The sequence below is a fragment of the Oncorhynchus kisutch genome, linkage group LG19 (genome assembly GCF_002021735.2).
Source record: "Oncorhynchus kisutch isolate 150728-3 linkage group LG19, Okis_V2, whole genome shotgun sequence".
Taxonomy (NCBI): Eukaryota; Metazoa; Chordata; class Actinopteri; order Salmoniformes; family Salmonidae; genus Oncorhynchus; species Oncorhynchus kisutch.
The window spans coordinates 43,302,543-43,327,968 of NC_034192.2; the positions used below are offsets into that span (position 1 = coordinate 43,302,543).

A 25,426-nucleotide genomic window follows, 5' to 3' on the forward strand; every position below is an offset into this window, starting at 1 on the left:
AGTGTGTACGGCCCAGTACATTACTGGGGCTAAGCTGCCTGCCATCTAGGACCTCTACACCAGGCGGTGTCAGAGGAAGGCCCTAAATTGTCAAAGATCCCAGCCACCCCAGTCATAGACTGTTCTCTCTACTACCGCATGGCAAGTGGTACCGGAGTGCCAAGTCTAGGACAAAAAAGGCTTCTCAACAGTTTTTACCCCCTAGCCATAAGACTCCTGAACAGGTAATCAAATTGCTACCCGGAATATTTGCATTGTGTGCCTCCCCCCAACCCCTCTTTTACGCTGCTGCTACTCTCTGTTTATCATATATGCATAGTCACTTTAACTATACATGCATGTACATACTACCTCAATTGGCCCGACCAACCAGTGCCCCTGCACATTGGCTAACCGGGCTATCTGCATTGTGTCCCGCCACCCACCACCCGCCAATCCATATTTTACACTACTGCTACTCTCTGTTCATCATATATACATAGTCACTTTAACCATATCTACATGTACATGCTACCTCAATCAGCCCGACTAACCGGTGTCTGTATATAGCCTCGCTACTGTTATAGCCTCGCTACTGTTATAGCCTCGCTACTGTATATAGCCTCGCTACTGTTATTTTTAACTGTCTTTTTACTGTTGCTTTTATTTCTTTACTTACCTATCGTTCACCTAATACCTTTTTTTGCACTGTTGGTTAGAGCCTGTAAGTAAGAATTTCACTGTAAGGTGTACCTGTTGTATTCAGCGCACATCACACATAAACTTTGATATGATTTGATTTGAAAATAGAAATTGAATATAGGTGTGCTTTAATTCATATGGACAAGGATATTCTTGAAAATGAATAGAAATGACAAAATGTTTTAATATGGTATATGCCCATATATACACCTATCACTTAGCAGATTTCACACTCATTTGGATTAGGCCTAGTTTCCGAAAACAGAGGGACATTTGGGCATTTGTGGAATGACTTAGCCGATTTCACACTTGTTGTCCCAGTCCATTAGTGTTGTGTATTTTTTCACGCTCTATGTTTTGTGTGGACCCCAGGAAGAATATCTGCTGCTTCTTAAACAGCTAATGGTGATTAGAATAAAAATCCTAATCACTCATTTGGATTAGTTTACAAAAACAGCGGGACATTTGGGCATTTGTGGAATGACATCACAGGTAAGGCAGCCGATTGGCTGTTGATGACCACAGAGACAAAGCTCCATACTATAAGCTGAATGGCTCTATGTGATTGGAAACAGTCTTTTTAATGAAAGCTAATGGGGTCACAGCTTATCTCAATGGCATAAACCCGAGCACAAGCAGTGTTATGACAGAGTACCAGCTCACTCCAACCCGTTACCCCAATCATCCTCCACTCTGTCCTGATCCATGGCTGAGTAAAGGCATGCAAAGCAATTCCAGAACAAGGTCTTTGCTGTAGCTAAGAGACCTCACCTCTCAACAATTATAACTGCATTCCTATGGACTTTAAGTGCACTTTGGTAAGCAAATTTACCCTCTTTGACATACTGTTCTGTGTGGATGGTCCTTGACGCCCCTCAAAACAATTCACCTCGACATAGATGTTGTAAGCGAAATACAAACAGTAGGTTTAAAGACAAATAGCAAGAGAAATATTCAACACAATGAGTTAGGAATTTATCATTATGAATTTATCATAACCGGCCATACATTCCCACAGACCAGTTTGACAAATAAACCAAGCATACCTGTCTATACTCATAAGGCAAATTTTACAATATGCAAAAGCTGTAATGGTATTTCTCTGCTTCGTTATTAATGCACCTAGCTAATGGATATATTTTATCACAGAGGAAAGAACATTCATTACTTTTCGTAAGCAGACCTTTAACCGAATGTCTGGCTAGTCATCTGTTTTATCATGCTCCAGTATTATTTGGCTTTATCATGGAGCTGTGCTCCAGTATTATTTGGCTTTATCATGGAGTTGTGCTCCAGTATTATTTGGCTTTATCATGGAGCTGTGCTCCAGTATTATTTGGCTTTATCATGGAGCTGTGCTCCAGTATTATGTGGCTTTATCATGGAGCTGTGCTCCAGTATTATTTGGCTTTATCATGGAGTTGTGCTCCAGTATTATTTGGCTTTATCATGGAACTGTGCTCCAGTATTATCTGGCTTTATCATGGAACTGTGCTCCAGTATTATTTGGCTTTATCATGGAACTGTGCTCCAGTATTATTTGGCTTTATCATGGAACTGTGCTCCAGTATTATTTGGCTTTATCATGGAACTGTGCTCCAGTATTATTTGGCTTTATCATGGAACTGTGCTCCAGTATTATTTGGCTTTATCATGGAGCTGTGCTCCAGTATTATCTGACTTTATCATGGAGCTGTGCTCCAGTGTTATTTGGCTTTATCATGGAGTTGTGCTCCAGTGTTATTTGGCTTTATCATGGAGTTGTGCTCCAGTGTTATTTGGCTTTATCATGGAGTTGTGCTCCAGTGTTATTTGGCTTTATCATGGAGTTGTGCTCCAGTATTATTTGGCTTTATCATGGAGTTGTGCTCCAGTGTTATTTGGCTTTATCATGGAGTTGTGCTCCAGTGTTATTTGGCTTTATCATGGAGTTGTGCTCCAGTATTATTTGGCTTTATCATGGAGTTGTGCTCCAGTATTATTTGGCTTTATCATGGAGTTGTGCTCCAGTATTATTTGGCTTTATCATGGAGTTGTGCTCCAGTATTATGTGGCTTTATCATGGAGCTGTGCTCCAGTATTATTTGGCTTTATCATGGAACTGTGCTCCAGTATTATTTGGCTTTATCATGGAGCTGTGCTCCAGTATTATTTGGCTTTATCATGGAGTTGTGCTCCAGTATTATTTGGCTTTATCATGGAACTGTGCTCCAGTATTATCTGGCTTTATCATGGAACTGTGCTCCAGTATTATTTGGCTTTATCATGGAACTGTGCTCCAGTATTATTTGGCTTTATCATGGAACTGTGCTCCAGTATTATTTGGCTTTATCATGGAACTGTGCTCCAGTATTATTTGGCTTTATCATGGAACTGTGCTCCAGTATTATTTGGCTTTATCATGGAGCTGTGCTCCAGTATTATCTGACTTTATCATGGAGCTGTGCTCCAGTGTTATTTGGCTTTATCATGGAGTTGTGCTCCAGTGTTATTTGGCTTTATCATGGAGTTGTGCTCCAGTGTTATTTGGCTTTATCATGGAGTTGTGCTCCAGTGTTATTTGGCTTTATCATGGAGTTGTGCTCCAGTATTATTTGGCTTTATCATGGAGTTGTGCTCCAGTGTTATTTGGCTTTATCATGGAGTTGTGCTCCAGTGTTATTTGGCTTTATCATGGAGTTGTGCTCCAGTATTATTTGGCTTTATCATGGAACTGTGCTCCAGTGTTATTTGGCTTTATTGTGAAGTTGGACGCCAGTGTTATTTGTCTGTGCTCGTCGCAGAGTAATTCCTTATGTGGATGTCAGTAATGAGAGAGAAGGGAGATCCTTGACAAGGGAGAGACTGGAGAGTGCAGGTTGGTCAAAAGAAAGTCCTCGAGGATGTCGATATACAGTGTTTTCAGAAAGTATTCATACCCTTTGACTTATTCCACATTTTGTTGTGTCACAGCATGAATTTGAGATGGGTTAAAGTGAAAACACGTTTTTAGAACATTTTGCAAATTTATTGAAAATGAAATACAGAAATACTGAGCTCCTTAACATTAGTATTCACACCCCCGAGTCCAAACTTTATAGAAGCACGTTTGGCAGCGATTACAGCTGGGACTCTTTTGGGGTAAGTCTCTAAGAGCTGTGCACAGCTGGATTGTACAATATTCAAAACTGTAACTAGGCCATTCAATGTTGTCTTGGTGAGCAACTCCAGTGTAGGTTTGGTTTTGTGTTTTAGATTGTGCCATCAATCCCCTGCAACATATCCAGTACGTTGCAGCCCGCCTGGTTTTCAACCCTCCCAAGTTCTCTCATGTCACCTCGCTCTTTCGCACACTCCACTGGATTCCAGTCAAAGCTTGCATCAACTCAGTGGTGATTTAAGCATGGACAGTTGAAGTCGGATGTTTACATACACTTATGTTGGAGTCATTAAAACTTGTTTTCAGCCACTCCAGAAATGTCTTGTTAACAAACTATAGTTTAGGCAATTAGGTTAGGACATCTACTTTGTGCATGACAGAAGTCATTTTTCCAACAATTGTTTACAGGCAGATTATTTCACTTATAATTCACTGTATCACAATTCCAGTGGGTCAGAAGTTTACATACACTAAGTTGACTGTGCCTTTAAACAGCTTGGCAAATTCGAGAAAATTATGTCATGGCTTTAGAAGCTTCTGATAGGCTAATTGACATAATTTCAGTCAATTGTACCTGTGGATGTATTTCAAGGCCTACCTTCAAACTGAGTGCCTCTTTGCTTGACATCATGGGAAAATCAAAAGAAATCAGCCAAGACCTCAGAAAAAAAATTGTAGACCTCCACAAGTCTGGTTCATCCTTTGGAGCAATTTCCAAACGCCTGAAGGTACCACGTTCATCTGTACGAACAATAGTATGCAAGTATAAACACCATGGGACCACGCAGTCATCACCGCTCAGGAAGGAGACGCATTCTGTCTCCTAGAGATAAGCGTACTTTGGTGCGAAAAGTGCAAATCAATCCTAGAACAACAGCAAAGGACCTTGTGAAGATACTGGAGGAAGCAGGTATCTATATCCACAGTGAAACAAGTCCTATATCGAGGTAACCTGAAAGGCCGCTCAGCAAGGAAGAAGCCACTGCTCCAAAACCGCCATAAAAAAAGCCAGACTTTTTGGAGAAATGTCCTCTGGTCTTATGAAACAAAAATATAACTGTTTGGTCATAATCGTTATGTTTGGAGAAAAAAGGAGGGGGGGATCTTGCAAGCCGAAGAACACCATCCCAACCATGAAGCACGGGGGTGGCGGCATCATGGTGTGGGGGTGCTTTGCTGCAGGAGGGACTGGTGCACTTCACAAAATAAATGGCATCGTGAGGCAGGAAAATTATGTGGATATATTGAAGCAACATCTCAAGACATCAGTTAAAGTTAAAGCTTGGTCGCAAATGGGTCTTCCAAAAGGACAATAACCCCAAGCATACTTCCAAAGTTGTAGCAAATTGGCTTAAGAACAACAAAGTCAAGGTATTGGAGTGGCCATCACAAAGCCCTGACCTCAATTCTATAGAAATTTTGTGGGCAGAATTGAAAAAGTGTGTGCAAGCAAAGAGGCCTACAAACCTGCCTCAATTACACCAGCTCTGTCAGGAGGAATGGGCCAAAATTCACCCAACTTATTGTGGGAAGCTTGTGGAAGGCTACACGGAACGTTTGACCCAAGTTAAACAATTTAAAGGCAATGCTACCAAATACTAATTGAGTATATGTAAACTTCTGACCCACTGGAAATGTGATGAAAGAAATCAAAGCTGAAATAAATAATTCTCTCTACTATAATTCTGACATTTCACATTCTTAAAATAAAGTGGTGATCCTAACTGACCTAGGACAGGGCATTTTCACTCTGATTAATTGTCAGGAATTGTGAAAAAACTGAGTTTAAATGTATTTGCCTAAGGTGTATGTAAACTTCTGACTTCAACTGTAAATCTTGGTGGGGCAAAACACATTTTTGGGGGGGATGCCTGGCAGCAAACCCACTATACAACACAACACTAAACAATACATGAATTGCACTATAACGGTGACAAACGGTGGCCACAAACTGTTAGGGCCTACATAAAGCTGTCCTAACAGCAGAGTCCCAACAGCAGTCCCAATATCTTACCACTGCCACACATGGCTATCAGCTGAGCCTTGTCTGGCAGCGAAACAGTTAATTCATACTCATTTACTGCCTTTAAAAAAACAGCTGATATGGCTGACTTGCTTAAACAAATGTGGTTTCTACTGACAATTGAGATGTACAAACTATGGCATAAGAGGATGACAAGTGCATAAGAGGCCGTAATTTCTATTAAGACATTAATAAGCGAGCTACGACGGACATAGTCAATATAACTATTTGTTCAGCACTTTTGAAATATACAGTAACATAATTCAGAACATGGGCTGTTCTTACAGTGTTCTCCCTGTACACCAAGTCAGAACCATAGGATAAATAAAGTGGTCATATAAGCAGACAATGAAAGCTCTTACAATATTCAATGATTACATTTCTCTAAAACAGGTTATAGGCTACATGTGCACCACCAAGTCAGAACCGTAGGGAAAATTAAGAGGAGAAAATAGACCAAATTATAAGGGTGAGGCACATAACAGTTTACTACACAACATACACTTACTATTACATTCTTAGCTACAGTATACATATCTCCCTGGCATATTACATCATTTATGCAGCAGCATGCAAGACATTTTTGGACTAACCTTGTTGTGCTGTGCTCACTTGAACAGGAAGGTCTTTGTCATCAAAGTCTGGCAGTCTCTGGATTTCTGGTGCTTTCAAGACAACTGGGAACTCGGGAAAAAACTAAGTGAAATCATGATGATGTCAGTGATCTTCAGGTCGTAGCTCTAGAAAGAGGCCCAAGTTCCCAAATGTATAATTCCGAGTTCAAAACGTATTTTCCCAGTCGAAACACTTTCATTCCCGAGTTCTCAGGTGTCTTGAACTCACTGAAGTGAGCTTTCCCAGTTCCAAGTTAATGGTTGATTTGAGAGGGGAAGAAATCATGCTGGATTGACAGCATGGCCAATGCTGAATGTTTATAATTATAAGCTTGGAAAAGAGACCCTTAAAACTTATTAGGGCTGCAATCCCGTTAACGGGATCGATATGACAACAGCCAGTGAAAGTGCAGGGCGCCAAATTCAAAACAACAGATATCTCATTATTAATCGTTATGTAAGGTCACCACCAAGCCACCGAAAAACACAGCCATTTTTCCAGCCAAAGAGAGGAGTCACAAAAAGCACAAATAGAGATAAAATGATTCACTAACCTTTGATGATCTTCATCAGGTGACACTCATAGGACTTCATGTTACACAATACATGTATGTTTTGTTTGATAAAGTTAATATTTATATAAAAAAATCTGAGTTTACATTGGCGCGTTTTGTTCACTAGTTCCAAAAACATCCAGTTATTTTACATAGCGACATCAATTCAAAAGAAGTACTCATCATAAATGTAGATGATAATACAAGTTATACATATGGAATTATAGATATAACTCTCATTAATGCAACCGCTGTGTCAGATTTTTTTTTAAATGTACGGAAAAAAATCTGAGACAGCGCTCAGAAAAAGAAAAAAAATTATCCGCCATGTTGGAGTCAACAGAAACCAGAGATCACATTATAAATACTCCTTTACCTTTGATGATCTTCGTCAGAATGCACTCCCAGGAATCCTAGTTCCACAATAAATGCTTGATTTGTTCGATAATTATTTTGTCTATTATTTATGTCCAAGTAGCTACTTTTGTTAGGGCGTTAGGTACACATGTCCAAACGCTCGTGCAGGTCCAGCATAACTTCGGACAAAAACTTCAAAAAGTTATATTACAGGTCGAAGAAACATTTCAAACTAAGTATAGAATCAATCTTTAGGATGTTTTTATCATAAATCTTCAATAACGTTCCAACCGGAGAATTCTTTTATGTCTAGAGAAGCCATGGAACGCAGGTCGATATGATGTGAAATGCGCATGACCAGGAAATGGCTCTCTGCCAGTAACCTGACTCATTCAGCTCTTATTCAGCCCCACAACACAGAAGAAGCCTCATTCAAGTTTCTAAAGGCGGTTGACATCTAGTGGAAGCCCTAGGAAGTGCAACTTCATCCATACCCCTCTGTGAATAGGGCCTGGGTTGAAAATCGACCAACCTCAGATTTCTCACTTCCTGTTTGGATTTCTTCTCAGGTTTTTGCCTGCCATATGAGTTCTGTTATACTCACAGACATAGTGTCTCCATGAGTGACAGAACACTGAGCCAATCCTGGCGCAACTAGGAAACATTACCAACCCCTAAGCTCTGTATGTTCCGCTGGATGCCCCAACACCACAGAAAACATTGAGCTAGGCTGAAACACCTGCATTTTGGAGCAGCCTTGCTCAAGAAAGCAAAAAAGAGACCGTTTGAATGCGGCTTTATTAATTCAATGATTTCAATTTTAATTTGACATTGTTTACAAACTGATATGTGACACGTATTATTGCAAAAATGACATGCAAACCAGCAACCCCCCCCCCCAACAAAACAAACATGAGTGTCTCAAAAGAAGTGAAAGACGGGATGCCACTGCATCCACTCCAAGACCATGGTGCTTTCCTATGAACAGCAAGAGGAACTGCACTCACCCCCAAAAAATGATAAATGATGACATAACATTGGGTTCAAGCTCACACAGTTCAGAGCAGTTCACAATTCTCTAGCAAGCAGAGAACAGTGCATTGTTTTTTATTATTTTGTTTTAAGCCTTCCCCAAACCATAGGCCTAACCTTAACAATTCGGAATTAGTACATAAACTTAACCCTTTCAGTAGTTTCTGTTTTAACCCTGTAACCATGCGGTATTAACTCTGTAACCACACTGAATTAATGGGTCAAATTATGAGATCAGGTTGCAGGGGAGAGTGTGTGATACAAACATTCAAAATGTCTCGACTGAGGCCCCCAGAGTGGCACAGCGGTCTAAGGCACTATTTCGCAGTGCTAGAGGCGACGCTACAGATCCGGGTTTGATCCCGAGCTGTGTTGCAGCCGGCCGCGACCAGGTGACCCATGAGGTGGCACATAATTGGCCAAAGTCGTCCGGGATAGGGGAACATTTGACGGCCGGGATGTCCTTGTCCCACCGCACTGTCATGACGTTGGCCTGGGGGGTAGGTTTATGACAGTCATAAATACCTCTTCCCCCCTTTTCCCTCTCTCTACCCTACTGAGGTTACATTTAGAAAACCCTTGGTTAACATAGAGATTCTGGGAACATCAGAATGTGGAGGGAAATGAACTATATTCTGGTAATCTGAGCAATTGAACATATGTGGTGGTACTTGAATATGATGTCAGTTCGGTTGTCATCTGAGACATTCTCATCAATGATAAGATAACGTAAACTCTACAGTGGAAAGTCTACACAGAGTTATCGGATTCACATGGAATTGTTGTTCAATTTAAATGTTTGAATATGAAATTATTTGTGACGGGATGAAATGTGGTTTTAGCTTCTAAAATGTGAGATGTGGGTTTTCAAGTTAGGGCTGCTCACTCAGTGGCCCGCCTCTGTGAAGGGACATGGACTATACAACTTTTCAAACACACCCTCTTCTCCCTTCCTATATAAAGCATTGACGACAATAGAACTTCCTGTTCCGAGGATATGAGGGCGACGGTCCGATGTCAGAATGGTTCAGATAATAACTACAGAACGAAGCCAACATCAGCATGAGCTTTGGTTGCGAATGGTATGAACTTTATAACTCTTATTCACTACAGAAATGATACCTCCTAGCTGTTGAGTTAGCGACCGCAGCTGCAAACGCAGGTTAGGAGGGAACAGACAGAGTATCCCGTCTATCACACAACGACATTACTACAACGTATCCAATTGACAACCAGAAACATTCTTCAAAGGACAGAGGACTCGGTTTGCAACACGGCCTTCCATCTACCACCAACCTACTGAAGCGCAGCTCAGAGTAAATATTTATTGCATTTTCCTTTTCCAAATGGGCGGTAATTTAGAATGCTTAAGATACTGTATTTACGGTAGCACAGCTTTGCCTTTGTTCCTGTCTTCCCGGTCCTTCACTCAATCCAGCCCCTTTTCCTTTGTGTAACAAGCCGTCATATCTGTTCCGTCCGGCTAGGGACGTTTTGCTTTATGACGTAATTTGTAATCAAGTTATGTTTAATTGTGTGTATGTGAATTCTGTGTGATTAGTAAAGTATTTAGTAAATAAATAATTAACCCCAATTTTGTATTGCTGATTCAAATTGTTAGCCAGGGTTCTTGCAGATAAAAGAATTTACAACTTTCAGAATATGAGACTGAAGTAAGATGAAGATTAATGTTGACTGCTATTGATGTAAAATATTACTAGGTCTTTAAGAGTTTATTCGGAAGATAACATCTCTATAAATATTATTTTGTGGTGCCCGACTCTCTAGTTAATTACATTTACATGATTAGCTCAATCAGGTGATATTAATTACAGAGAAATTATTTTATAGAATAGCATGTTTTATCAATTAATCCGGCATAGCCAAAGACATGACAGCACTCTAGCAACACATACGGCAGGCTGGGCACATGCACACTGACACGGTAGCCAGTTGTGCGGTGTTTCCTCCGACACATTGGTGTGGCTGGCTTCTGGATTAAACGAGCAGTGTGTCATGTTTCGGAGGACGCATGGCTCTCGACCCTTCACCTCTCCCGAGTCCGTACGGGAGTTGCAGCGATGGGACAAGACTGTAACGACCAATGAATATCATGAAGTTTTAAAAAGTATTGTAATAATCCTTTAAAAAAAGAAAAGCTTGCACGCCAGATACGCTGCTCCAATGCTTTATTCCTGCACCCACATACAGTGAGTGTACAAAACATTAGGAACACCTTCCTAATATTGAGTTGCACCTAGGGCTATTACGGTGACCGTATTACTGCCACACCGGTGGGTAACTAGGCTTCTCCAAGCTCTGATGCTGTTAATGGTCATTAGTAGCCTACCAAACTTGCTAACTGCCTGGTACTCAGCACTCTATCGTCCCTCTAATCACTCTGACAACAATAAAAGCATACAGCCTAAAGTTGCATAAATAACTCTAAATGAAGCATATAGGAGGACCTGTTAATTTGTTAACCGTTCAATACAAAATAGTCGCATGTGCGGACTCCCTAAGAAGTCATGAGAAAATATGATTCATATTTTATTCAGCTATGTCCAACTTTATTCTTCATGCTATAAAATAATGCCATGAAATTTTAAGCAAATATTGCCTGCTAAATGAACTAGTGTAACCCACAGCCATTTGGCACAGCCAGATCAGAGCCTAACATAAGGACAACAAGTATTTTTTTTAAATTGAACCTATCGGGGAACAGTGGGTTAACTGCCTTGTTCAGGGGCAGAATTTTTACCTTGTCAGCTCAGGGATTCAATCTAGCAACCTTTCGGTTACTGGCCCAATGCTCTAACCACTAGGCTACCTGCCGCAATACTCCCAATATAAGTGAACCCCAAATCAATGTAGTTCTCATCCTATTTGCACCTCTTCGAGTATGCTATTCTGTTGTTCTGAAATAAACTACATTTTCCTCATATCATGCTTCTTTAGACCTGCCTCAAATAAACAAATGATTTTTGTTATGGTGTTAGGCCAGGTATTCCCAAACTGGTATACCCCCGGGGGTATGCGCAATGCCGTCGGGGGTATGGCTAATAAAAATGGGATTCACTTTTAAAACCAAAAAATAATACTACATTGTTTTTCTTCACATGTTCAAACAGTTCATTTATTTTTCCAACGGGGCTAAACATTAGGGTGAGGTTTTTTTCTCCCTCGTTTCACTGCCAAAAAGAAAATTAAACAATCTAGTGTTCAGCGAAATCACAACACAATGTCAAATACAAGTAGCCTAGTCAAATAATTAACATCAAATCACCTTAACCATTATTCTCTCACTCGAATTCCACTAACGGTCCGTATGCAGCCAAACGTAGCTGCTGCTCATTCCGTTTGCTCGAAAATTGATAAAGGGTTACAAAAAATAAGGTACTGCTACTACCAGCAGTACTACACCTGCTACCAGTAGTACTACACCTGCTACCAGTAGTACTACACCTGCTACCAGTAGTACTACATCGGCACATGTCGACAACGCAAGTTGTTCTGCTTCCATGAGTACATCGAATGCTAGCATCAGTAATTCTACATTTGTTGTTAGCCCAGCTAACATGGACACTGACAGTTGTGAATCTGATGCAGCCGATGAGCTACTGCCCCCTCAGCCACAGTGTGTTATATGTGCAAAAGTACTATCGCACAACTCGTTGAAACCTTCACTCATATGCAGACATTTAGAAACAAAAGATGCCATTTTGAAAGATAAACCATGGGAGTTTTTTGAGCGAGAATTAAGACGACTTCAATTAGTAAGACATGTATAAAAACAACAGATACCATTAATAAGAAGGGGCTAGTAGCGTCTTATATGGTGAGCTACCGAGTGGCAAGGACAGGTAAGCCCCATACTATTGTGGAGGACTTCATTCTTCCTGCTGCCGCGGATATGGATGGGACATTGCTGGGGGAAAAGGCCCAAAAGAACTATACAGACAATGCCTTCATCAAACAACACTGTTTCACGACGCATCAGTGACATAGCAGGAGATGTTTTAAAACAATTACTAATTTGCATACAAGCCTGTGCCCAAGAACACTAAGGTAACCTGCTTAAATGACTACCGACCCGTAGCACTCACGTCTGTAGCCATGAAGTGCTTTGAAAGGCTGGTCATGGCTCACATCAACACCATCATCCCAGAAACCCTAGACCCACTCCAACTTGCATACTACCCCAACAGATCCACAAATGATGCAATCTCTATTGCACTCCACACTGCCCTTTCCCACCTGGACAAAAGGAACACCAATGTGAGAATGCTATTAATTGACTACAGCTCAGCGTTCAACACCATAGTGCCCTCAAAGCTCATCAATAAGCTAAGGACCCTAGGACTAAACACCTCCCTCTGCAACTGGATCCTTGACTTCTTGACGGGCCGCCCGCAGGTGGTGAGGGATGGTAACAACACATCCGCCAAGCTGATCCTCAACACAGGGGCCCTCAGGGGTGTGTACTCAGTCCCCTCCTGTACTCCCTGTTCACTCATGACTGCATGGCCAGGCATGACTCCAACACATCATTACATTTTCCAATGACACAACAGTGGTAGGCCTGATCACTGACAACGAAGAGACAGCCTATAGGGAGGAGGTCAGAGACCTGGCCGTGTGGTCCCAGGACAACAACCTCTCCCTCAACGTGATCAAGACAAAGGAGATGATTGTGGACTATAGGAAAAAGAGGACTGAGCACGCCCCCATTCTCATCGACGGGGCTACAGTGGAGCAGATTGAGAACTTCAAGTTCCTTGGTGTCCACATCACCAACAAACTAACATGGTCCAAGCACACCAGACAGTCGTGAAGAAGGCAAGACAAAACCTATTCCCCCTCAGGAGACTGAATAGATTTGGCATGGGTCCTCAGTTCCTCAAAAGGTTCTACAGCTGCACCCTCGAGAGCATCCTGACGGGTAGCATCACTGCCTGATATGGCAACTGCTCAGCCTCCGACCACAAGGCACTAGAGAGTGTAGTGCGAATGGCCCAGTATCATCCAGTACCTCTATACCAGGCGGTGTCAGAGGAAGGCCCTAATAAATGTCAAAGACTCCAGAAACCCTAGTCATAAACTGTTCTCTCTGCTATGGCACAGTAAGCGGTACCGGAGCGACAAGTCTAGGTCCAAGAGGCATCTAAACAGCTTCTACCCCCAAGCCATAGGACTCCTGAACATCTAGTCAAATGGCTACCCAGACTATTTGCATTGCCCCCTCCCCCTCTTTACACCACTGCTACTCTCTGTTGTCATCTATGCATTTAGTCACGTTAATACCTACATCTACATACTACCTCAACTAACCGGTGCCCCCGGACATCGGTATCCCCTGTATATAGTCTCGCTATTGTTATTTTACTGCTGCTCTTTAATTACTTGTTACTTTTATATCTTATTCTTATCCGTTTTTTTAAAACTGCATTGTTGGTTAGGGGCTTGTAATTAAGCATTTCACTGTAAGGTCCTACACCTGTTGTATTTGGCGCATGTGACTAATACAATTTGATTTGATTTGATCAACAAATCATTCCCATAAAAATTCTGACATTAATTTTCCGAGTGGGGCCATGTCATCAATATTCATCAATATGCATTGCATCGCTCCTTATAATGAAAGTTAAAGCCACAATGTTGGGCCCACTCAGCACAGTCACAGCACAGAGGGTACACCACTCTGGCAATAATACAGTAGGTTAATTTATCATAACACATGATGATTAATTTACTACTCAGATGCTACACATCTACTGCAGCCATGACTCATATTGGATATTATATTAATAAAAGGCAAGTCCACAACACTGAAGAATATGTCTCCCTGATATTAAACATAATTTACTGTATTTTTTATTATACTGTACAAAATTATTGTAATCTGTTCCACAGCAACAGCAGAGTATTTATCTACGCAATTAAACTTAATATAGTTTTGATTACATATTTTTGTCCACCCCAAAATCCACAAATGAGTAGGAGATTGGAAAGATCCTAGAGAAATACTTGGAATCATAAGTAAAGAAAGGCTGAAGTCCGGTGTCACACACATTGAATATTAATATTAACACTCACAGGGACAACTTTGGTTTGGAATATATGCCAGCCTGTGCCTAAGTGATTAAAGGTGTTGGGCCCTGAGAGAAAATGTAGTGTGGGACCTATTATGTGGGCCAGCCATAAAAAAATCTGTGGTAATTTCAAATTCTTGCATATTATTCTCTTTTTTTTTCTTGTTTTCGCCAGAGGCCTGCATAGCCGAATATAAAAAATCTTATTTCATTACATTTAAAAGGAGTAATGACTGAATATACACTACCCTTCAACATTTTGGGGTCACTTAGAAATGTCCTTGTTCCTGAAAGAAAAGCACATTTTTCCATTAAAATAACATCAAATTGATCAGAAATACAGTGTAGACATTGTTAATGTTGTAAATGACTATTGCAGCTGGAAACGGCAGATTTTTTAAATGGAATATCTACATAGGCGTACAGAGGCCCATTATCAGCAACCATCACTTCTGTGTTACAATGGCACGTTGTGTTAGCTAATCCAAGTTTATCCTTTTAAAAGGACTGTGCCACTCACCGAACTAGACAATGGTTGAGTATGAGACACAGCTTATTTCTGAGAGGCATACAGGTGAAAGAGAATGGTGAGCAGTGGACTGCAGAGAAGAAGCTGTTCAGTCCTGCTGCTGAAAACATGATTGATGAAGTCATTATATGGTCAATGTCACACAGTTTAAAGTGGTATACCTAAGATAATGTACTCTGCTTGCTTTTGAAAGGGAATGGACATTGAAAGACATTACTATTTTGACCTTACAAGGGATATGTTATGGGACAGATACTATGATAAAGTCACAAGGTTGACCCTATAGATTAGGGGCAGTTCTTACTTGAAGATACACGTGTGACTTTGTCTAAATCAATTTAGGAAAGGTAGATTAAGTTGCATCACTTCTATAAGCCTCTTGCCTCAATGAAGCAGCACAGCAATGTTCAGAACCGTCCATAAAAAACATTTCTAAGCCACGCTGAACACAACATGTTCCACATTAATGAAAACATTGCCAATATTAGCCTTTTTTTAACAACTCCCATGTCAATATGACCTTTGAGTCTGTCTTCAGTACAACGCCAACTTCTAGCCTCTGGTGCAGTGTAACTGCGGTGCAGTGTCTCACGTTCTGTTAACACCATCTGTCCTCCTACTTCCTCCCTCGCTATCTCTCTCTCTCTCTCAATTCAATTCAAGAGGCTTTATTGGCATGGGAAACATATGTTTGCATTGCCAAAGCAAGTGAAATGGATAAACGATAAAAAGTTAACAGTAAATATTACACTCACACAAGTTCCAAAATAGAGACGTTTCAAATGTCATATCAAGTCTATATACATTTAAAGTACAAAAAGGAAAATAAATAAACATAAATATGGGTTGTATGTGCTCCCAAGTGGCGCAGCGGTCTAAGGCACTGCATCTCAGTGCTAGAGACGTCACTACAGACCCTGGTTTGATTCCAGGCTGTATCACAACTGGCTGTGATTGGGAGTCCCGTAGGGCGGTGCATAACCAGCGTCATTATGGTTTGGCCAGAGTAGGCTGTCATTGTAAATAAGAATATGTGTCTCTAATATGGTCATACATTTGGCAGAAGGTTTGGAAGTACAGCTCAGTTTCCACCTTATTTTGTGGGCAGAGTGCACATAGCCTGTCTTCTCTTGAGAGCCAGGTCTGCCTACGGCAACCTTTCTCCATATAGCAAGGCTATGCTCACTGAGTCTGTACATAGTCAAAGCGTTCCTTAATTTTGGGTCAGTTACAGTGGTCAGGTATTCTGCCACTGTGTACTCTCTGTTTAGGGTAAAATAGCATTCTAGTTTGCTCTGTTTTTTTATTAATTATTTCCAATGTGTCAAGTAATTCTCTTTTTGTTTTCTCATGATTTGGTTTGGTCTAATTGCGTTGCTGTCCTGGGGCTCTGTGGGATCTGTTTGTGTTTGTGAACAGAGCCCCAGGACCAGCTTGCTTAGGGGACTCTTCTGCAGGTTCATCTCTCTGCGGGTGATGGCTTTGCTACGGAAGGTTTGGGAATCACTTCCTTTTAGGTGGTTGAAGAATTTAATGGCTCTTTTCTAGATTGTATTTCTCTCTCTATCTCTCTCTCTCCCCTCCTTCATTCTCTCACACATAGTCATTATCAACACTGATCCCTGGACTTAAAATTGCCATTGTTTCTCTTGTTTTATTCACATGCCAACACAATTAATAAGCCAATAATAATTAAAAAGGTCTCTATTTCGAGATGGCAGAGGCTGAGGAGTGTGTATTTTAGTGCTTATCACTCACGGGGGGTTTACAGTAAGTGTGTGTACAGAGAAAACATACATACACACCCCCACACACAAATGCCTGCAGACAAAAGAGTGTGCCCATCAAATGGTTTTCTGTGCATTCCAATTGGACTTCATTTATATATTATGTAATATGACAACCACATGGCTCTCACCTTTTTAAGTAAGAAAGACAGAGTAGGGGAGAGAGAGCTTGTTAGTGCTTTGAGAAATACTTTGAATCCGATTGTGCTTGCAGAGCTAGGCCTGCGTTGTCAAGTCGATAAAGTTTCAATTACGCTCTCAACTTGGATGTTTTTGCTAAAATGGCAGTTCACTTTTAGTATTCATGCCCCCTCTAATAAATTCCCTTTCTCCCCTCACCTCAATCAGATATATTCAACATTTCAAAATATGATGTTAAATTGATGCTCAAGTCTCCTTGGCAAAACACCAGTAATAAATCCCTGAGCCTTAAGAAAAAACTAAAGTAGCTTGATTTTCAAGAAACTCCATTGTAATCATCTTCACAACACTGCAGAGTCCCCTTGTTATGAAAGGCTAATGGAACGGGACACAATACCTTGTGTCGGAACCTCACGACAGGTGGATAGGGTGGAGGCACGAATCCCTCCTCCTTGCCGGGCCTCCCCTCGACGACTCCCACTCCCACTCCGAGGGAGACCATTCCCAACAAGAATGCCAGCGAGCAGCATCTGGGTGTCTTCATTGGTCTGATCCTGTAAAAAAAAAAAGAGTCGTGAGCAGTTCGGCAGACCCCTTCGACCGTGGCTGCAGTTCAATATCGGTTGGGGGCCTGAGACCATAAATCAACCAAGCTGTAATTAGTGTAGACAATGGGCATTGCAAATATGTCGTTGGTTTAAACTAATGCTTTCAATAAGTGCCTCACCCTCAACGAAGAAGATTAGATCTGCTTTGGAATCAAGTAAAGGGAAATAGGTCAATGAAGATAAAGGAAGACAAAAGAGTCAATGTATTAGGATAACGATGGTGATGAATTGGCATTAGTTAAAAAGAAGTAACTGTGAGAGAGAACACATTGCTTAATACAAACATTTTCATTAGTTGCTGCAACATAGTAACATCCAAATGCTATTTACAGAAGATATAGTGGCACACCGGAAAATTATTCCTACACTATCTACTGTACTAAAGTAATAAAGTCACATTCTGAATATCACTCGTCTTCAATTATTCATTACACAGTATGAAAACAAGTTTGACCTTATCACGGTGGCAATCAAACCAAACACCATGTGTGGAAAAAAAATGATTTCCTTATTAAAAAGCTATTTCCGTGGAACTACGGAAAGACACAACGCAGGCTAACATAAAACAGCTTCAACATGTGTTCCAGTCACTGTTTTAGTGTCTCTTTTTTCAGTTGACCTACATGAGAGCTAAAGGTACTACTGAGTGAAACACTGCCCGAACTTTGGTGAATGTCGCTGCTTTAAAGTCCTCCTCACATCACAACCCTAGAATAACTGACATCAGGGGTATGACCCCATTCCCCTGTTGTTCTGAGTATTAGACATCTCAACAATGCTGGCAGGGCTCGTGCCCACATGCTGTTTCCATAGGTCAAGGGTCACATTTACAAAAGCAATGTGATACAAAGATCTGCTGTAAAACCAGGAAGTGTTCATAATGTGTTCGTGTGACTTGTTGGTTTCCTCTGCGCCTGCAGTAGGTTTGCAAAAGTGCAAACCCCGGAACTCCAGGCAAGCTAAAGCAAACACTGGTACTACAGGCAGACTAAAGCAAACACTGGTACTACAGGCAGACTAAAGCAAACACTGGTACTACAGGCAGACTAAAGCAAATACTGGTACTCCAGGCAGACTGAAGCAAACACTGGTACTACAGGCAGACTAAAGCAAACACTGGTACTACAGGCAGACTAAAGCAAATACTGGTACTACAGGCAGACTAAAGCAAATACTGGTACTCCAGGCAGACTAAAGCAAATACTGGTACTCCAGGGAGACTAAAGCAAACACTGGTACTACAGGCAGACTAAAGTAAACACTGGTACTCCAGGCAGACTAAAGCAAACACTGGTACTACAGGCAGACTAAAGCAAACACTGGTACTACAGGCAGACTAAAGCAAACACTGGTACTCCAGGCAGACTAAAGCAACTACTGGTACTCCAGGCAGACTAAAGCAAACACTGGTACTCCAGGCAGACTAAAGCAAACACTGGCACTCCAGGCAGACTAAAGCAAACACTGGTACTCCAGGCAGACTAAAGCAAACACTGGTACTACAGGCAGACTAAAGCAAACACTGGTACTCCAGGCAGACTAAAGCAAACACTGGTACTCCAGGCAGACTAAAGCAAACACTACAGGCAGACTAAAGCAAATACTGGTACTCCAGGCAGACTAAAGCAAACACTGGTACTCCAGGCAGACTGAAGAAAACACTGGTACTCCAGGCAGACTAAAGCAAACACTGGTACTCCAGGCAGACTAAAGCAAACACTGGTAATCCAGGCAGACTAAAGCAAACACTGGTACTCCAGGCAGACTAAAGCAAACACTGGTACTCCAGGCAGACTAAAGCAAACACTGGTACTACAGGCAAGCTAAAGCAAACACTTGTACTCCAGGCAGACTGAAGAAAACACTGGTGCTACAGGCAGACTAAAATGTTCAAATACACTGCTCAAAAAAATTAAGGGAACACTTAAACAACACAATGTAACTCCAAGTCAATCACACTTCTGTGAAATCAAACTGTCCACTTAGGAAGCAACACTGATTGACAATACATTTCACATGCTGTTGTGCAAATGGAATAGACAACAGGTGGAAATTATAGGCAATTAGCAAGACACCCCCAATAAAGGAGTGGTTCTGCAGGTGGTGACCACAGACCACTTCTCAGTTCCTATGCTTCCTGGCTGATGTTTTGGTCACTTTTGAATGCTGGCGGTGCTTTCACTCTAGTGGTAGCATGAGACGGAGTCTACAACCCACACAAGTGGCTCAGGTAGTGCAGCTCATCCAGGATGGCACATCAATGCGAGCTGTGGCAAGAAGGTTTGCTGTGTCTGTCAGCGTAGTGTCCAGAGCATGGAGGCGCTACCAGGAGACAGGCCAGTACATCAGGAGACGTGGAGGAGGCCGTAGGAGGGCAACAACCCAGCAGCAGGACCGCTACCTCCGCTTTTGTGCAAGGAGGAGCAGGAGGGGCACTGCCAGAGCCCTGCAAAATGACCTCCAGCAGGCCACAAATGTGCATGTGTCTGCTCAAACGGTCAGAAACAGACTCCATGAGGGTGGTATGAGGGCCCGACGTCCACACGTGGGGGTTGTGCTTTCAGCCCAACACCGTGCAGAACTTTTGGCATTTGCCAGAGAACACCAAGATTGGCAAATTCGCCACTGGCACCCTGTGCTCTTCACAGATGAAGGCAGGTTCACACTGAGCACATGTGACAGACGTGACAGAGTCTGGAGACGCCGTGGAGAACGTTCTGCTGCCTGCAACATCCTCCAGCATGACCGGTTTGGCGGTGGGTCAGTCATGGTGTGGGGTGGCATTTTTTGGGGGGGCCGCACAGCCCTCCATGTGCTCGCCAGAGGTAGCCTGACTGCCATTAGGTACCGAGATGAGATCCTCAGACCCCTTGTGAGACCATATGCTGGTGCGGTTGGCCCTGGGTTCCTCCTAATTCAAGACAATGCTAGACCTCATGTGGCTGGAGTGTGTCAGCAGTTCCTGCAAGAGGAAGGCATTGATGCTATGGACTGGCCCGCCCGTTCCCCAGACCTGAATCCAATTGAGCACATCTGGGACATCATGTCTTGCTCCATCCACCAACAGACTGTCCAGGAGTTGGCGGATGTTTTAGTCCAGGTCTGGGAGGAGATCCCTCAGGAGAACATCCGCCACCTCACCAGGAGCATGCCCAGGCGTTGTAGGGAGGTCATACAGGCACGTGGAGGCCACACACACTACTGAGCCTCATTTTGACTTGTTTTAAGGACATTACATCAAAGTTGGATCAGCCTGTAGTGTGGTTTTCCACTTTAATTTTGAGTGTGACTCCAAATCCAGACCTCCATGGGTTGATAAATTTGATTTCCATTGATCATTTTTGTGTGATTTTGTTGTCAGCACATTCAACTATGTACAGAAAAAAGTATTTAATAAGAATATTTCATTCATTCAGATTTAGGATGTGTTATTTTAGTGTTCCCTTTATTTTTTTGAGCAGTGTAGTATTTGAATCCAGGTCTGGGCAATAGCACATCCCCCAGTGTCATCAATCTACTGTTTCCACCTGGTGTCTAAATGTTAAATGGATTGGGATGGGGTGGTATTTATAATAGATAATGTGTCACAGACATGGACGAGATGGGTCTGCCGAAAACCAAATATTGTATTCCACAGTAAGAACCTCATACCAACAGTCAAGCACGGTGGTGGTAGTGCAATTGTTTGGGGATGCTTAGCTGCCATAGGACCTGGACGACTTGCCTTAATAAGGAACCATGAATTATTCTCTGTATCAAAGAATTCTACAGGAGAATGTCAGGCCATCCGTCTGTGAGCTGAAGTTGAAGAACAGCTGGGTCATGCAGCAAGACAATTATCCAATGAACACAATCAAGTCTATATGAAAATGGTTAAAAAGCAACACATTTGAGGTTTTGGAATGGCCTAATCAAAGTCCAGACCTAATCCCAATTGAGATGTTGTCGCAGGACTTGAAACGAGCAGTTAAAGCTTGAAAACCCACAAATGTTGCTGAGTTTAAGCAGTTCTGCATTCAAGAGTGGGCCAAAATTCCACAGCAATGTGGGAGACTGATCAACAACTACAGGAAGCATTTGGTTGGAGTCATTGCAGCTAAAGGTGGCACAACCAGTTATTGAGTGTAAGGGGGAAATGACTTTTTCACACAGGAGAATTGGGTGTTGAATAACTTTGTTAATTCAATAAATAAGTACCCTTTTTTTGTTATTTGTAAACTCAGGTTCCCTTTATCTAATATTAGGTTTTGGTTGAAGATCTGCTAACATTCAGTATGAAAAATATGCAAAACTAGAGAAATTCTGAAAAGGGGGCAAATACTGTATATAATTTTCATGCTGTCATTCTTTTGTAGAGGATAGCCATGTGCTGGGGGGATATTTATAATAACAAGAAATGATTGGATTTATATACTGCTTGTTCCAGATGCTCCAACTGTTTGTGGGGCAAACTCACCTCATCCGCCACCAATGTTCTCTATGTTGCGTAAGCCTGCATCCCTTGATACTCATAACTCATTACTGATATGGTAATACTGTGGTTGCTGGTTAGATCATTCATTGATATAGTATATTACAGCATGGGCTGTATGGATCATCCTTGTTCTACGCCACTGGTTTGATGTATAACATAACGTGTATTATTGATTGAATAACAGTATAATGAACCAACCAATATATTTGTTATAGGGCTTAGATTTGATTAAGATTGGTTCTGTTTCTTTTTATGCCACTGAAATTACAGCTGTTCCATTTTCATAACATTTGATTTCTTCCGGGAAGATAGCAAATGAAGTGCAAAACTTTTAAAGTAAAACCCACATCCTTTTTTCATTTGATCAGAGGCTGCATTTGAGAGACAAATCGCAACTCTTAAGAGCGATGTGTGTTTGCATGGGGAGCAAAGTGAGAGAGATTGAAAGTGGTGCCTCCACTTGGTGCCTCTGCTTCGTGGCTATAAATCCAAGACAGCCTGTCTAAGCTTCGGCATTGACTTTGAAATGATGACTACCTAGCACTCACAATTTACACAATACATCCCACTTTGACAGGTGTCCAGCAAAGCTCCATCTGAGCCCTTTTTTGCGCTCCATAGAACCGGCAATGCATGACAACTGGAGAGACTATGGACTGTGATAGCTGGTGTTTTTACTTATTACATGCATGTATGCACCAATACACAGGGGTTCACTACAGCATGGGGTTTGTTTGTACTGTATGACCTCCTGTACATCGTTTAACCGTATTTGACCCTTTAACCTTGTAGGCTGAGGCAGAGACGTTAATATACATGATTTGACAAACGCGGTTTGAGACTGAGGTTTTCTTCCATAGACATACTAAGAGGCAATTACATTTTTGGGGGCTGGCAATTCGCCCGTTGAGTGAACCTGACTCGAAATACTGCATGTTTATGAGTCAACTATATGCTTATCTATATATGTTCATCTACATATGTAGCGTTGCTATGGTGAGAAAGTGTGGTTCTTTGTGAAATGGCTAGAGAGTATTGTCAAGACCAGGTATTCCCCCATGGATATGCGCAATGCCGTCGGGGGTACGCCAAATAAAAATGAGATAATTTTTTTTTTAAATAAAACAAACAAATTATTATTTTTTTAACAAAAAACACATATTCTTCACATTTTCAAGCAGTCCATTTAGTAAGGCCCGCGTCCATAGAGACACATACCAGCTCTACTACCAGCAGTACTACACCTGCACCTGTCGACGACACAAATTGTTCTGCTTCCACGAGTACATCCAATGCTAGCATCAGTAATTCGACATTTGTTGTTAGCCCAGCTAACATGGACACTGACAGTTATGAATCTGATGCAGCCGAAGATCTACTGCCCCCTTACCCGGGAAAGCACCGAACAACAGACAGGGACGTTGGACCATCGAAGAGGCGCAAATATGACGAGAACTATATTGATTTGGGGTTCACTTTTACTGGGAGTAGTGCCTTTCCTCAGCCACAGTGTGTTAAGTGCAAAAGTATTATCTCACAACTCGATGAAACCTTCACTCTTGCACAAACATTTAGAAACAAAACATGCCAATTTGAAAGATAAGCCACACAAGTTTTTGAGCGAGAATTAAGACGACTTCGATTAGTAAGACATGTATAAAAGCAACAGATACCATTAATTAGAAGGGGCTAGTAGCGTCTTATATGGTGAGATACTGAGTAGCTAGGACAGGCAAGCCCCATACTATTGTGGAGGACTTCATTCTTCCTGCTGCTGTGGATATGGATGGGACACTGCTGGGAGAAAAGGCCCAAAAAACTATAGACAATGCTTTCATCAAACAACACTGTTTCACGTTGCATTAGTGACATGGCAGGAGATGTTTTGAAACAATTACTGCTTCGCATACAAGCCAGTGAATTCTAGGCGTTAAAACTGGATGAGTCAACAGACGTGGTGGGCCTGGCACTGCTCCTGGTATATGTCCGTTACGTTTATGGGGTGTCAATTAAGGAAGGCATCCTCTTCTGCAAACCACTGGAAACCAGGACAACAGGAGAGGATATTTTTAAGTACTGGACAGCTTTGTGACATCAAATGGACGTTGGTGGTGAAAATGTGTTGGTATCTGTACTGATGGCGCAAAACCCATGACAGGGAGATGTAGTGGACTGGTAACGTGCGTGCAAGCAGTTGATCCCTATGCCACTTGGGTGCACTGCAGCATCCACTGAGAGGCTCTTGCTGCCAAAGGAATGCCTGACAGCTTGAAATACGTTTTAGACACTACAGTGAAAACTGTTAAATTTGTTATAGCAAGGTCCCTGAACTCTCCTATATTTTCTGCACTATGCAATGATATGGGCAGCGACCATGTAACGCTTTTACAACATACATAAAAGCGTGCTGGTTATCAAGGGGCAAAATACTGACACGTTTTTTTAAATTGAGAGACGAGCTGAAAGTTTTCTTTACTGACCATCATTTTCACACAACTGGCCTCTCTGGGTGATGTTTTTTCTAACCTCAATGATCTGAATCTATGATTACAGGGACTCTACACAACTATATTAAATGTGTGGGACAAAATTGAGGCTATGATTAAGAAGTTGGAGTTCTTCTCTGTCTGCATTAACAAGGACAACACACAGGTCTTTCCGTCATTGTATGATTTTTTGGTGTGCAAATGAACTCAAGCTTACGGACAATGTCAAATGTGATATAGCGAAGCACCTGAGTGAGTTGGGTGCTCAATTACGCAGGTACTTTCCCAAAACAGATGACACACACAACTGGATTCGTTATCCCTTTCATGCCCTGCCTCCAGTCCACTTACCGATATCTGAACAAGAGAGCCTCATCGAAATTGCAACAAGCGATTCTGTGAAAATGTAATTTAATCAGAAGCCACTGCCAAATTTCTGGATTGGGCTGCGCTCAGAGTATCCTGCCTTGGCAATCGTGCTGTTAAGACACTGATGCACTTTGCAACCACGTACATATGTGAGAGTGGATTCTCGGCCCTCACTAGCATGAAAACTAAATACAGGCACAGGCTGTGTGTGAAAAAGGATTTAAGACTGAGACACTCTCAAATACAACCCATCATTGCAGAATTATGTGCATCCTTTCAAGCACACCCTTCTCATTAACCTGTTGTGAGTTATTCACCATTTTCGATGAGCAAATAACGTTTTATATGTAAGTTGGTTAAATAAAGAGCAAAATGATTGATTATTATAATATTATTTTTTGTGCCCTGGTCCTATAAGAGCTCTTTGTCACTTCCCATGAGCCGGTTTGTGACAAAAACGTATTATGTTTTATAAATGTATCGTATAGTGTATGTGTGGCAGGCTTACAATTATGGCAAAAAAACAACATTTGAGAGTGC

The 25,426-nt window shown here is 41.8% G+C and overlaps 1 protein-coding gene across 6 annotated transcripts in view; it reads right to left on the reverse strand.

Moving 5' to 3' along the window:
• LOC109864856 (follistatin-related protein 5) overlaps positions 1-25,426 on the reverse strand; it is a 190,930-nt gene that overhangs the window by 152,081 nt on the left and 13,423 nt on the right. For all 6 annotated transcript variants that reach the window (XM_031797808.1, XM_031797806.1, XM_031797805.1 and 3 more), the window contains exon 2: positions 17,347-17,503. In XM_031797808.1, coding sequence (XP_031653668.1) covers positions 17,347-17,503 — 157 coding nt within the window. The remainder of the gene's footprint in view (positions 1-17,346; positions 17,504-25,426) is intronic.